This window comes from Hyla sarda, chromosome 1 (genome assembly GCF_029499605.1).
Source record: "Hyla sarda isolate aHylSar1 chromosome 1, aHylSar1.hap1, whole genome shotgun sequence".
Classification (NCBI taxonomy): Eukaryota; Metazoa; Chordata; class Amphibia; order Anura; family Hylidae; genus Hyla; species Hyla sarda.
In genome coordinates, this window is record NC_079189.1 from 60,256,096 (window position 1) to 60,272,504 (window position 16,409).

General features: G+C 41.2%; 1 protein-coding gene across 1 annotated transcript in view; it reads left to right on the forward strand.

Annotated features, from left to right (window-relative positions):
* The window catches only part of LOC130296478 (proton channel OTOP1-like), a 73,848-nt gene that overhangs the window by 31,744 nt on the left and 25,695 nt on the right, over window positions 1-16,409 (forward strand). Inside the window, exon 3 of the mRNA XM_056548460.1 lies at window positions 10,375-10,433. Within this exon, the coding sequence (XP_056404435.1) occupies window positions 10,375-10,433 (59 nt within the window). The remainder of the gene's footprint in view (window positions 1-10,374; window positions 10,434-16,409) is intronic.

Here is a 16,409-nt window from a genome sequence, read left to right on the forward strand (position 1 = left end):
CGGCTGCCATGCTGGATGATTGGATCGCCGCGGCAGCGCTGCAGGTGATCCGATCATCCAATTATGTGACCGCGATGCTGCAGATGCCATGATCGGTATTGATCATGGCATCTGAGGGGTTAATGGCGGACATCCGCAGGATCGCGGGTGTCCGCCATTACCGGTGGGTCCCTGGCTGCGATCAACAGCCGGGACCTGCCGCGCATGATCCGAGCATCGCACCAATGCCCGCGGTTATGCTTAGGACGTAAATGTACGTCTTGGTGCGTTAAGTACCGCATCACCAGGACGTAAATTTACGTCCTTCGTCGTTAAGGGGTTAAGATAATGCTTCATTTTTACCAAAAAGTGCACTGCGCAGAAACTGAAGCCCCCAAAAGTTGCAAAATGGTTATTTCTTTTTTTTTTTCAATTTTGCCCCACAAATAATTTTGTGATAAAATGAGTGATTATCATTACAAAGTACAATTGGTGGCACAGAAACCAAGCCTCATATGGGTCTGTAGGTGGAAAAAGGCAAGCAAAAAATGAAAAATCCCTGCGTCCTTATGAGGTTAATATGCACCTCATGGTTTTTACCTTATGTTACTGTCATATGTTGTGTAAGATTAATAAAGGATCTGATCCAGACTTCACTGGAAAGCAGATTCCTATCACACCAATATACAGATATGGATTTTTTTGCATGGTATAATAACTTTGATATCCATTTGTTAAAATGTCAATATACTGATATCTTCTAAACAATAGATACGACTTTGATTAATGTCATTCAATATTTTATATATTGAAGAGTATACAATGTTTTCTTTACTCAAATAATAAATAAACACATTTGCTATTAGCCCTACTATTCCACTTTTCTCATACAGCGGGGCAAAAAAAGTTTTTAGTCAGCCACCAATTGTTCAAGTTCTCCTACTTAAAAAGATGAGAGAGGCCTGTAATTTTCATCATAGGTATACCTCAACTATGAGAGACATAATGAGAAAAAAATCCATAAAATCTGTCTGAGGTTTAAAGAATTTATTTGCAAATTATGGGTGGAAAATAAGTATTTGGTCAATAACAAAAGTTCATCTCAATACTTTGTTATATACCCTTTGTTAGCAATGACAGAGGTCAAACATTTTCTGTAAGTCTTCACACACTGTTGCTGGTATTTGGCCCATTCCCTCATGCAGATCTCCTCTAAAGCAGTGATGTTTTGGGGCTGTTGCTGGGCAACACAGACTTTCGACTCCCTCCAAAGGTTTTCTGTGGGGTTGAGATCTGGAGACTTTCTAGGCCACTCCAGGACCTTGAAACTTCAGATGGGACATGTACTGGCTTAAAGGGGTACTCCGGTGAAAACCTTTTTTCTTTTAAATCAACTGGTGGCAGAAAGTTAAACATATTTGTAAATTACTTCTATTAAACAATCTTAATCCTTCCTGTACTTATTAGCTGCTGAATACTACAGAAGAAATTCTTTTCTTTTTCAAATGCTCTCTGATGACATCACGAGCCCAGTTCTCTCTGCTGACTTTATTATAATAATAACACTTTATTTATTGTTGTCCTAAGTGGGATTTGAACCCAAGTCCCCAGCACTGCAAGGCAGCAGTGCTAACCACTGAGCCACCATGCTGCCCTAAGCATACATCTGCTATGCATGGTTGCTAAAATGGACAGAGATGTCAGCAGAGAGCACTGTGCTCGTGATGTCATCCAAAAAGAAAGGAATTTCCTCTGTAGCATTCAGCAGCTAATAAGTACTGGAAGGATTAATATTTTTTAATAGAAGTAATATACAAATATGTTTAACTTTCTGCCACCAGTTGATTTAAAAGAAAAAAGGATTTCATCGGAGTACCCCTTTAACCCCTTAAGGACCAAGGACGTACCGGTACGTCCTTGGTCCTGCTCTTCTGATATAACGCGGGGTTACACAGTAACCCCGCGTCATATCATGGTGGGCCCGGCGTCATAGTGAAGCCGGGACCCGCCTCTAATAGCGCGCAGCGCCGATCGCGGCGCCGCGCGCTATTAACCCTTTAGCCGCGCGCTCAAAGCTGAAAGTTGAAAGTGAAAGTGAAAGTTCCCGGCTAGCTCAGTCGGGCTGTTCGGGATAGCCGCGGCTAATCGCGGCATCCCGAACAGCTGACAGGACAGCGGGAGGGCCCCTACCTGCCTCCTCGCTGTCCGATCGCCGAATGACTGCTCAGTGCCTGAGATCCAGGCCTGAGCAGTCATGCGGCAGAATCGTTGATCACTGGTTTCTTATGAGAAACCAGTGATCAACATAGAAGATCAGTGTGTGCAGTGTTATAGGTCCCTATGGGACCTATAACACTGCAAAAAAAAAGTGAAAAAAAAAAGTGAATAAACATCATTTAACTCCTCCCCTATTAAAAGTTTGAATCACCCCCCTTTTCCAATAAAAAAAAAAACACAGTGTAAATAAAAATAAAAATAAACATATGTGGTATCACCGCGTGCGGAAATGTCCGAATTATAAAAATATATCATTAATTAAACCGCTCGGTCAATGGCGTGCGCGCAAAAAAATTCCAAAGTCCAAAATAGTGCATTTTTGGTCACTTTTTATATCATTTAAAAATGAATAAAAAGTGATCAATAAGTCCTATCAATGCAAAAATGGTACCGTTAAAAACTTCAGATCACGGCGCAAAAAATGAGCGCTCATACCGCCCCATACACGGAAAAATAAAAAAGTTATAGGGGTCAGAAGATGACAATTTTAAACGTATTAATTTTCCTGCATATAGTTATGATTTTTTCCAGAAGTCCGACAAAATCAAACCTATATAAGTAGGGTATCATTTTAATCGTATGGACCTACAGAATACATATCAGGTGTCATTTTTACCGAAAAATGTACTACGTAGAAACGGAAGCCCCCAAAAGTTACAAAACAGCGTTTTTTTTTCAATTTTGTCGCACAATTATTTTTTTTCCCACTTCACCATAGATATTTGGGCAAAATGACTAACGTCATTACAAAGTAGAATTGGTGGCGCAAAAAATAAGCCATCATATGGATTTTTAGGTGTAAATTTAAAAGAGTTATGATTTTTTAAAGGCAAGGAGCAAAAAACGAAAATGCAAAAACGGAAAAACCTCCGGTCCTTAAGGGGTTAAGCAGGGGGACATGTCTGGCACTGCATGGTTTGAGTCCCTGGCGGTGTAGTGTGTTACTGATGGTAGCCGTTGTTACTTTGGTCCCAGTTCTCTGCAGGTCATTCAGTATTCCCCCCCAATGTAGTTCTGGGATTTTTGGTCACCGTTCTTGTGATCATTTTGACACCACGGGTTGAGATCTTGCGTGGAGCCCCAGATCAAGGGAGATTATCAGTGGTCTTGTATGTCTTCCATTTTCTAATAATTGCTCCAACATTTGATTTCTTCACACCAAGCTGCTTGCCTATTGCAGATTCAGTCTGGTGCAAGTCTACAATTTTGTTTCTGGTGTCCTTTGACAGCTCTTTGGTCTTGGCCATAGTGGAGTTTGGAGCATGACTGCTTGAGGTTGTGGACAGGTATCTTTTATACTGATAACAAGTTCAAACAGGGGCCATTAATACAGGTAATGAGTGGAGGACAGAGGAGACTCTTAAAGAAGTTACAGGTCTGTGAGAGCCAGAAATCTTGCTTGTTTGTAGGTGACCAAATACTTATTTTCCACCATTATTTGCAAATAAATTCTTTAAGAATCAGACAATGTGATTTTATGGATTTTTTTTTCTCATTATGTCTCTCATAGTTGAGGTATACCTATAATGAAAATTACAGGCCTCTCATGTTTTTAAGTGGGAGAACTTGCACAATTGGTGGCTGACTAAATACTTTTTTGCCCCACTGAACGTTCTTGTATTCCTTTTACCTCTCAACCATAAGCATCAATCTTGACCATTACCCTCTAAAGTTTATGCAGAATCGATAATATATTTAGGACCCGAAGCTGTATTTTTATAGATGCAAAATAGCACATTATTTTACTACTACAGTAACTGTCTTGTAGAAGGTTCATAACTCCTTGTAAACCAGCTTCATAATAGCAGAGGCTGGAGTGCCAAGAAGATATTTTATCATATAACATTTCTTTAGCCATAACATTTCTATAACCATCTCTATGTTCATTAAAGTCTGTGACATTAAAATTCCACATTATTTATCCCACACAATGACTGTTGAAAAGCAGTTTTATTAGTTTATTTTTAAATTGTTCACACATTATAAAATAAAAATAAAAATAATGGTCACAACAAATTAAAAAAAAAAAAAATATATATATATATATATGTTAAAAAAAATTTTATATTATATTATAGTCTATGGAAACATGGCCATCAGTGCACACATTGAAATTTATATAAAAAAAAATAAAAAAAAAAAAAAAAAAATATATATATATATATATATATATATATATATATATATATATATTAATATCATTTTAACAGTGTGGTTTACATAGCCTTCAATCTAGCAAAAACAATGTAATTTTACTATAATGTACTTCAGCCACAATTAACTTATCCCTTATCCCAGCAGTCAGACGCTCCATTCATTCTGTTGTCTCGCTGAGAGCCAGGTCCTATTCCAGAGATCGTGGGGGGTCCAGCTACTTATCCCCTATTCTGTGGATAGGGGATTAGTACATTTTGGCTGGAGTTTTCTTTAAACATGTCATTTTAGCTTTTTTTATGGTGAACTGACCTAAAAGCAAATATAAAAATATATAAAAAAAAACCTTATAAAACAGTATCACAATAGTTATTTTTTCCTCTTACCCCACAAGTAATATTTTTTGTTTCTCAATTCATTATGCAGTGAACCTTCTTTGAGAAGACCATCCCAAATTGCAATGAAAAGTGGTCTTCAATAGAGGTGATCTTCTCGAACAAAAATGGGCCTCTATGCCTAATGTAGGGTGATATAAATATGTGGTTGGACCTCTCAATGTGTTTTTTTTTGGAGAGATGTCTCTTCAAAATATACTGTGTCATGCAAACAAACAAACAAAAAAAAAAAAAAACAAGCTGCAACAGGAAGGGGTTATCATTCAATTTAATGTATAGGCTGTCTATACAGAATCTTGTCTTTATGGCAATGTTCATGTGGTGGCCCAGTACAGGAGTTGCACCCCTGTACCCTAGCTGTCCTGTCTGGCAGCCTCCATACAGTGACCCCTGGGTCCCCTTACACCTTTCCCCTTGTATAGTTATCTCTATGCCGATGTTATACAGTATAATGTATATATAGTGTGTTATAGCTTTAAGAACTGTTGTCATGTGATTAACCTGTTGTCATGTGATTGTAACCCAGTGAGTTATCAGTGACCATGTGACTTAAGGGGGACCTATGGGACCCATATAAGCCCTGGTTGGAGCTAGTTCTCTATCTCTTCCTACTTAGCTGAGTTGCAGTGAGGTCAAGTCCTAGGTGTGTCCTAGGGAGTCCTGAGGAGGCCTAAAGTCAGTCAAGCAGCCATGGATTCTCAAGTCCATTGCCCCACAGGTCAAGTCAAAGCCTGGTAAGCTACAGAAGGGGTGAAGTCAGTCATAGTCAAGTCAGTCCAAGGCATCCTGTCTCAAGTCAACATGGCCTGCATCCAAATTGTCCAAGTCCACTATAAGTGCCAGCAAGCTCTAAGGTCTCTGAAGTCGCTGGTCACCTCCGTAGGCCTAGCCAAGCTGTATAGACTGTTACACCTGTCTGACTCAGTAAAGCTGCCATTCCGTAGCTTGGTGTCAAAGTAATTATTTGTCCCTGTGCCTAGTCCAGGATCCAGCGGTATTCCTTCAGGTGGTGTAGAAAATAAGCCACGCCCTGGCGTCATGAACACAAGGGGTTAATGCCATCTGCCCCTAGGGTAATTTCATCTGCCCTCATCACACCCTCACCACATTCACATGGCGGATGTTTTGCAGAATGTCTGCCTGGAAAATTTTCCGGCAGACATTTGGCAGACAGAGGGCGCCAATTTAATGAAGAAAACTGTGTCCCTGTAGCGGAATGTGACCCTCCGCACAGGGACACACTTTTCTGCTTTACAGCTCCCTCTCACTCCCTAATCCTAACCCCTAATCCTAACCCTTACCCCTAATCCTAACCCCTAATCCTAACCCTTACAACCAATCCTTTACCCTAACCCCTAACCCTACTCTTTACCCCACTGTAATCCATAATCCTAAACCTAATCCTAACCCTGACCCCTAATCATAACCCATAATCCTAACCTCTAACCCTAATCCTAACCCCTAACAGTGATCAGCACTGAGAAAGACTGAGAGGGCTGAGCTCAGGTCACATTCAGCTACAGGTCACAATTTTTTCACTTCACCTGTTGTACATGCGGGCGCTCGGATTGCTTGGAAATGAGCAGTCTCCATAGACGACAAAGCATTTCCGAGCAGATTCCAAAGAAAGAAATGACAAATTAACTCTTTCTGCACAGGTCGGATTAGGAATTCCACAATGTGCCTGATGCCATAGAATCCCATTAAAATCAATGGTAATCTGTTGAAATGGAATTTCTGGACCAAATTTTTCTGCCGGAAATTCTACCATGTGAGCGAGGCTTATCTTTTCCTCGGCCCTGGATTATTTTTTACGGGAGTATTTTTCCAGCCCACACCAAGAGATACTATACATATATTACTACTACTGTGTATTCTATAACTATAATTTTTTTTATTGTATATGACCTGAGTATATAAATTGAAAGGTTCTTCACATCCACGCAGACACAGCGGAATTGCTTTATATAAGGTGGGTTAGGCCTGTGAAAGGTGCTCTCTTGTATTTCAGGTCTTTTATAGGAGATTATGTTTCACTTGAAACACAATGACAATGATAGCATAGACTTTTGTGGACTTCAATGGCTGCTCTATCTTTAGATGCAGCGCTTACTTTCTGTAAGGGTAAATGCTGGAAAGAATAGGAAAAAGAGAATGTGGTGTAATTCGAAACATTTGAATAGGAATGTCTAGTTTGAGAAATCTTAGAAAGACTTTAAAAGCGCAAGACAATTTTTTTTGCTGACATCACTATACACCAGCGTTTTCCAAACAGTGTGGCTCCAGCTGTTGCAAAACTAAAACTCCCAGGATGCCCGGACAGCAAACAGCTGTCCAGGCATGCTGGGAGTTGTAGTTTTGAAAGAGCTGGAGACACACAATTTGGAAAACACTGCTTTATACCTTAAAGGAAATGTCAGCATAGCAGTATAAAGAGAACTATGGCATGTAGGCGGTGCTTAAAGGGGTACTCCGGTGGAAAACATTCTTTTTTTAAATCAACTGGTGCCAAAATGTTTAACAGATTTGTAAATTACTTCTATTTAAAAATCTTAATCCTTCCAGTACTTTTCAGCTGCTGTATGCTCCACAGGAAGTTCTTTTCTTATTGAATTTCTTTTCTAGTCTGACCACAGTGCTCTCTGCTGAAACCTTTGTCTGTGTCAGGAACTGTCCAGAGCAGCATAGGTTTGCTATGGGGATTTGCTCCTGATCGGGACAGTTCCTGACATGGAAAGAGGTGTCAGCAGAGAGCACTGTGGTCAGACAGAAAAGAAATTCAAAAAGAAAAGAACTTCCTCTGTAGTATACAGCAGCTGATAAGTACTGGAAGGCTTAAGATTTTTAAATAGAAGTAATTTTCAAATCTGTTTAACTTTCTGGCACCAGTTGATTGTAAAATTAAAAACTTTTCACCGGAGTACCCCTTTAACTCACAACAAAATTTCTGAAGCAAATTGCAGTCCCTTGTTTTCATTAGGATTTTGCTGCACCTTGCAGAGGGTGGAATTTCAGCACCGGAAGCATCTGCCATGGAAATCCAGATTCTGGCCTCTGCAGTAAATATTGACATGTGAATTTTTCTGCAGAATCCACTCGGAAATACATTGCCGTCTATGGAGAAGGCAAATTTCCGAGTGGTCTTAGCGCCAGCATGTTCTGTCGCGGACAGCTGTTTGCAGTATGTATGCCGAAAACTTTCTGTGCGGACATTCTGCAAAAATCAGACAACAAAATGTAAAGAAATGACCCAAGTTGCCTTTACTATAATAGTTTTTTGTTCCATCATGGTCAGACAGACAGACGCGTGAAAACGGTAAAAGCCGTTTTGTGCTAGTGAGGGCTTCTTCAGACCAGGCCTACTGCTAAATAAATATCCACCTTTATTGTCATAAGATGGCAGTCAGAAAACTGCAATATTTTATGGCTCTTCTTCCAGCACGAATCTCATGTACAGATATAAACCGTTTATTAAGATATGATAATGCAAAGCGTTTTGGACTTGGACCAGGTTTTTTGTCAGGCATGCACCTTCATCATCATGTCCTTTTTTGGACCAGTATTAGGTCATTGGTTTTCCTTAGCACATAATTACAGCAGCCATTCAGGGTTCCTGTTTTCTGATACAAAGCTATAAATTACCTGCATAGATTCAGATGATAAAATTGTAGAAAAAATTTAGCTTAGCAGCTTCCTAGATACTGTCTTATTAGAAAAGTCAGTAGGGAAGATTTTCTATTGTAAATGTGCCAGATTTGCTAAATACCTGGTGCTACATTTATTAGGTATTCTAAATACCTTTTAGACACTTTTGCAGCTCTTTTTGCACTTTTTGATTAATTGCTCACTGCTGCCACATCTGTCCATGTCAGGAACTGTCTGGAGCAGGGGAGGTTTGCTATGGGGATTTGCTCCTGATCTGGACAGTTCCTGACATGGACAGAGGTGGCAGCAGAAAGCACTTTGGTCAGAACTACACAACTTCCTCTGGAGCATACAGCAGATGATAAGTACTAGAAGGCTTAAGAAATTTGAATATCAATAATTAAAGGGGTATTCCAGGAAAAAACTTTATATATATATATATATATATATATATATATATATATAGAGACTGGCTCCAGAAAGTTAAACAGATTTGTAAATTACTTCTATTAAAAAATCTTAATTCTTCCAATAATTATCAGCTGCTGAAGTTGAGTTGTTCTTTTCTGTCTGGCAACAGTGCTCTCTGCTGTCATCTCTGATTGTCTTGGGAACTGCACAGAGTAGGAGAGGTTTGCTATGGAGATTTGCTTCTACTCTGGGCAGTTCCTGAGACAGGTGTCATCAGAGAGCACTTAGACAGAAAAGAACAACTCATCTTCAGCAGCTCATAAGTACTGAAAGGATTAAGATTTTGAAGTAATTTACAAATATGTTTAACTTTCTGGAGCTAGTTGATATATATATGAAAAAAAAATTCCTGGATAACCCCTTTAAAACATGTGTATAACTTTCTGACACCATTTGATTTAAAAAAAATATATATAATAATTCCCTCCGGAGTTCTGGAGTTAAGGGGGTAAAGAAACACTATTCATTATATACACAGATACGGCTCTGTATGGTCCCCTGTGGAGGAGCTGTGCTTTATCATTCCTTGCGCCCATTATATTATGGGTTTTGAACACTTGTTTTGCCTCTTTTGATAAGTAGGCATGACTTATTGGTAATAGGAATGCACCAGAAAGATGTATAATTATAGATGCAACAGCAGAATTGTCGCCAAATTATCTATCTATCACCTATACACTCTAGTCGAATCAGATCAATGTATAATTAATAAAAACAGCTCTCAAGGTATCCATTAAATAGATCCCATATCAGTCTGTGGAGTGACATATGTGATGTCCCCATTAGTATCTATTTAATGTATGCATTGCAAGCATTTCACTACATTTACATTAAAGGGGTACTCCGGTGAAAAACTTTTTTTTTTTTTTTTATCAACTGGTGTCAGAAAGTTAAACAGATTTGTAAATTACTTCTATTAAAAAATCTTAATCCTTCCTGTACTTATTAGCTGCTGAATAATACAGTGGAAATTCTTTTCCGTTTGAAACACAGAACTGTCTGCTGACATCATGAGCACAGTGCTCTCTGCTGACATCTCTGTCCATTTTAGGAACTGTCCAGAGTAAAAGGAAATCCCCATAGCAAACATATGCTGTTCTGGATAGTTCTTAAAATGGACAGAGATGTCAGCAGAGAGCACTGTGCTCATGATGTCAGCAGACAGCTCTGTGTTTCAAAAAGAAAAGAATTTCCGCTGTAGTATTCAGCAGCTAATAAGTACTGGAAGGATTAAGATTTTTTAATAGAAGTAATTTACAAATCTCTTTAACTTCCTGGCACCAGTTGATTTTAAAAAAGAGTACCCCTTTAAAAGGAAACACAAAACATGTGTGGACATTCTCTTTGGTGTTACATTAAGATCTTATTATCCAGGAAATTACTATTTGTTTCTGTCCATCTTAAAATTAATTGTCTAAAATACCAAACATGTGTATGCGTTTGTGTATTACAGGTATGTTTTCTTTGGAGGCATTCTAAAGATGTTATCAAGTCCTTTAAAAAACTTGACAGGTAAGAGTTTTTAATTCCACGTCAGCCTTTTCTTGGGATCATTTTCTGGTTTTATTTTCTGATTGTACTTTTTGTTATTTTCATTACCCGATCATGGTAGCAGACAACTTGTCTTGAGCAGCAGCTCAGAACTTGCTTTACAGCAGTCACATGGGCAGCATGATCAGTTCACCGGCATATTGTTCGTTAGTCTCTATTGTGTATACAAGCAAAGGGAATTGTGGGAAAGTGCATGTTCAACATCACATGTTGGCAACATCAGGATCGCAGTTCATAGAGCGAATCAGGAAGTGATTAGGTCCCTAGGCCCGGCCAGAGGCCCACAAAGATTCTAGGCTCTTTCTATGGAGGTCCTGTACATCTTTTCTCTGCAGTCTAGACTCTAATCCTTCTTTATCACAAATGCTGTAATATTTCTCTTCAGTCTTGAGCAGCCTCTTCGGGGGGGGGAGGACTTCTAGGGTTCTGCACAGGGTTCTGCACAGGGTGTTTGGACTTTCTCCCCTCAGGGGAATAGCAGGAGACTCTTTACCACATCTTCTCAGCTTTAGAGGTAAACTTAGACTCGGATTCTTTCCCTACTGGGGGTAGATGTGGTTCTAACTCCTAATTCTGTCCTAATCTAGACCCTTCTACATGTTAATGTCTGAATGTGTGTAAGCCTAGATGTGGTGTACAAAGAAATAGATTAATCCCTTTGAAACCTGCTGAAACCTGCTATAACTAGAATAATGTTAAAATATGTAAAACAGTGCAACTTCATACAATTTAACAGGGTTCATCCAACATTTAACCTCACATCTTCAAAACTGTTTCTCTGGGACACTTAACAGGTCCTTAGAAGCAGGAAATGGAGGGTACAGATCAAAAATGCAGAAACTGAGTGTCAGAATGACTCTCACATTCTGCAAACAGCTGGAAGTAAAGGTGTTCTCTCCGAAATCCATACCTCTGAGATCCATACTGTCACATATGGGCAGGGAAAAGGTGAAGTCCTGCACTCGTTTACAACCTCTTTCCCTTCTAATTGCGTATTGGTCTTAACTGCTGGATTCACAGCGACAAAAATGGTCCCTGCCTATCTAGGTGCTGGGGCTTCCGTGTCAAAATAACCAACTACAAAAATACACACAGGTCAGGGGATTGTCAGGAATACCAACAGGGAAACGCAGACTTAACAATACAGAGGGGGACAAACAAACCAGTTAAATCAATGTCAGCAAGCTGAAGTCAGAACTGAGAGAACCAGAGAGATGCTGAATCAGAAAGCAAAGGATTAATCCAGAAAAACAGAGCCAAAGTCAGATACCATTAAGTAGAATACCATTCAGGATGTACGATACAGAAATAATTTAATTTCACCGGCAAAGGTGCAGAGACAATGAAGGCTTTTAAATAGCCGGCTAAACAGGTGTGTTCACACCAGGTATCTGATACCTACAGCAACCTAACGCTCGGTTCACACCACATTTTGTCCATACCATGCAGGGACTGGTTCCGGCTGGGGGATGGGAAAAGCGGCACTCCCGTATCCCAGCCCCCATCTCATTTATTTGAATGATCCGACTGGAGTCAGATAGTGACTCTGGACAGCTAATTTTTGCCCTGTATCCGGTTTTCTGGCCGGACTATAAACCACAGCATACCACTCTCTGACTCCAGCGGGCTCCTTCAAATGAATGAGATGGGGGCCGAGTCTGGCTGGGATACAGGAGCGCCTGGTTTTCCCATCTCCAAGCCGGATCCGGTGCCCGTATGGACAAAACGTAGTGTGGACCCAGCCTAACACAGAAAACAAGCAGGAAATTTAAGGAGACACTGCTCTTACAAATACCTTAAAATTTATTGTACTGTAATGGGAACAATGAAGTTAATACAAAAATGAAGCATGAACTACCTTAAAATTCTGTGCTCAAACATTTTAGGACACAAATATGTTTCCAGGTAAACCTACAGCAACATTGTTATTGCAGATAAAATGTGAGCAATTTCCATTGCTTTATTATAGTGACAAAACAAGTGTTTTGCATCATGTACATCAGTATATCTTATGAGTACTGTATATAATTGAATGCGCAGGAATGGGAATGGCGCAACCTATATTTGATGAAAAATCTTTTATATAAAACGACTTTTGATGGCTATATGCAAGGTTTTACCCTTACATAACAAAATTCTAACCATGTTTTTTGTCATTCAGGTAGACTTGGTATATCCCTGTGTTTTCAATGTAAGAAGTGTGGGACGTGTGCTCTAAGTAGATATATTGCTTTCTAGGTGTTCTGTTTATTTTTTTTAATAGATGTTTTCAGTATCTCTTTGGTGTATAGTTGTGGTTGATGATAATCTTTTTTACAAACAGCTGCTTTCCCTTTGGACTATGGAAACCATGACATTTTAAATCCATTATAAGTCTCTTTAAGCTTCTTAAACATTTTACAACCACACACGAATACAGCGGCTTCACCTGTCTCATGTTTATCTAGAAACCAGTAAGACAGTAGCACCATACCTAATGAAAACTCTTTAAGTCAATCACTCATAGTTGCAATAAAAAATGGTATATTACTGGGAAAGTAGGCTTAGCCACTATGCAAAATGTAGGGTGGACTAAACATATGTTTCAAAAAATCTGGTCGGGAAAAAGAGGTGGTCTTCTCAAAGAGGTAGTCATTTACAGAGGTTTCACTGCAAATAAATAGATATCAAAAGGGGGAAAGCCACAAGACCAAGACTCCATGTATCCTTCATTCCACAATGCAATGGAATACAGTGGGACTCTAAAAGTGATTTTAGTAAAGCAAAGCAGGTGTGCAATGTTTCACCTCATTAGGGGCAGACTGACCAGCAGGCCCGTTCGGACGTGGTCTAAGGGCTCGGACGGGTAAAGGGCCTGCCACTGCTGCTAGTGGGGATCCAGAACACTTGTTCTGGATCCCCAGGCAGACAGTGCTGCTTTCTGCTGTATGCGCGTGAACCTCCTCTCTGTGTGCAGGCGCCGATGATGTCACTCATCAGGCCTGCACTGTGGAGGAAAAAGAACGCGACCGGCCTGACCTGAAGAGATAGCTGCCTGGGACAGGTGAGTACATGTTTTTGTTTTTTATTTGTTATTTCAACTGGAAGGGAAGGGGGCCCCTGTCTGCCTAACCTCCTGGCCCACATACCTGGCTACCTGACCACCAGGCCCACATACCTAGCTGCCTAACCACGTGGCCCACATACCTGGCTGCCAAAGCACCTGGCCCACATACCTGACTGCCTAAGCACCTGGCCCACATACCTGGATGCCTTAGCACCTGGCTCACATACCTGGCTGCCTAAGCACCTGGCCCACATACCTGGGTGCCTAAGCACCTGGCCCACATACCTGGCTTCCTAAGCATCTGGCCCTCATACCTGGCTGCCTAACCACTTGGCTTATATACCTGGCTGCCTTACCACCCAGCCCACATACCTGGCTGCCTTGCCACCTGGCCCACATACCTGGATGCCTAAGCACCAGACCCACATACCTGCTACCTAATCACCTGACCCACATACCTGGTTGCGTACCCACCTGGCCCACGTACCTAGCTGCCTTAACACCTGGCCCAAATACCTGGCTGCCTAACCACTTTGTCCACATACCTGGCTGCTAACCACCTGGCACACATATCTGGCTGCCTAACCACCTGGCCCACATACCTGGCTGCCTAAGCACCTGGCTAACATACCTGGCTGCCTAAGCACCTGGCCCACATACCTGGGTGCCTAAGCCCCTGGCCCACATACCTGGCTTCCTAAGCATCTGGCCCTCATCAGAAAAAGGTAAGGTGAAAAAGTCCGGCTCTCATATAAGTAAAAAATATATTTTATTGATCCATATTAAAATCCAAAACACAAAAATGGATTAAAAGTACATATGCACAGAAGGAAACACCTCCAACGCGTTTCGACTTAACAAGTCTTAGTCATGGAGATAACTATTATAATACATATTGCACCTTTTATACCTGGATTACAAATGACCTGTTCTATGGAGAAAGCCAGGGCACGCCCAGCCCCATTCAGAGGGGAGGTGACTATTCAGGTGTGAGCATACTTTGAAAATCAACTAAAGAACCAGATATACTCTAACTAAATAAAGAGAAAAAGAGTAAATGTACAAAATATATATATAATATAAGTATACAAACTATATAAATTATACTCAATATATATAGCTAAGATCATGCCTATAATTGAGACCAGCTGGGAAGCGTGTATCAAGGCATAAAATCCAAAACGCTTCCCGTCTGAATAGTGTCCTATTCCAGTCACCACCTCTCCGGGGTGGACGCACCCTTTCTAAGCCAGTAAGCTCAATATCAGGAACGACACCTGCATGTTTTTCAAGAAGATGTTTAGAAAGCCCTGACATGGATCGATTACCGACTCTTTGGTTATCAGGTAAATTGAGGTGTTCCTGAATGCAAATTTTTTATTTACGACTAGTACATGTACTGTAAATTGCATGTTTTGCACACCAAGCTGTAAATCACATGATGGGTTTGACAATTGATAAAACTCTTTATGCCATATGTTTTATTGTTGACACAGGATGAGAAGTTGGAACTATTGGACATATATTTACATATTTTACATCTAATATGTCCACATTGATAACTGCCTTATTATGGGACATTTTACGTGCGGAGGTGACATATAGTCTGCTTGTTTCTCTGTGATAATTGACAGCGCTACCCCATCCTGTAATATTTTCTTGAGTTTGATTCTGATTGTATTGGTGGGGTCCTCATTTAGTTTACGATATGTCCTTGTGTCTTCCAGCATTTGTAGTATTAGTTGCTTGTATAACATTATATCCATAACTGCCACAGATCCTCCTTCATCCGACTGTCGGATTATTAAAGATTCATTATCAGATAACTCTTTTAAGGCTTTTCTTTGAAGGACCGTAAGATTGTGTTTTTTATAAGTAGTTTTTTCCTGGTACAAATTTTGTAGATCCGCCTCTACTCTGTGGAATACACCAACCCACATACCTGGATGCCTAAGCACCTGACCCACATACCTGCTGCCTAACCACCTGATACACATACCTGGTTGCCTAACCACTAGGCCCACATACCTAGTTGCCTAACCACCAGGCCCACATATCTGGCTGCCTAAGCACCTGGCCCACATACCTGGATGACTAACCACCTGGCCCACATACCTTGCTGCCTAAGCACCTGGCCCCCACATATCTGGCTGCCTAACCACCTGGCCCACATACCTATCTGCCTAAGCACCTGGCTCACATACCTGGCTGCCTTGCCACCTGGCCCACATACCTGGCTGGCTAAGCCTCTGGACCACATACCCGGCTGCCTAAGCACCTGACCTAAATACCTGGCTGCCTAAGCACCAGGCCCACATACCTAGCTGCCTAACCACCTGGCACACATATCTGGCTGCCTTACCACCTGGCCCACATACCTGGCTGCCTAAGTACCTGGCCCACATAGCTGGCTGTCTAAGCCCCCGGCCCAGATACCTGGATGCCTAAGCACCTTACCCACATATGGCTGTCTAAGCACCTGGCCCACATACCTGGCTGCCTAAGACCTTAGCCCACATACCTGGCTGCTTAACCACCTGGTCCACATATCTGGCTGCTTAACCACCTGGCCCACATACCTATCTGCCTAAGCACCTGGCTCACATACCTGGCTGCCTTGCCACCTGGCCCACATACCTGGCTGGCTAAGCCTCTGGCCCACATACCCGGCTGCCTAAGCACCTGACCTAAATACCTGGCTGCCTAAGCACCAGGCCCACATACCTAGCTGCCTAACCACCTGGCACACATATCTGGCTGCCTTACCACCTGGCCCACATACCTGGCTGCCTAAGTACCTGGCCCACATAGCTGGCTGTCTAAGCCCCCGGCCCAGATACCTGGATGCCTAAGCACCTTACCCACATATGGCTGTCTAAGCACCTGGCCCA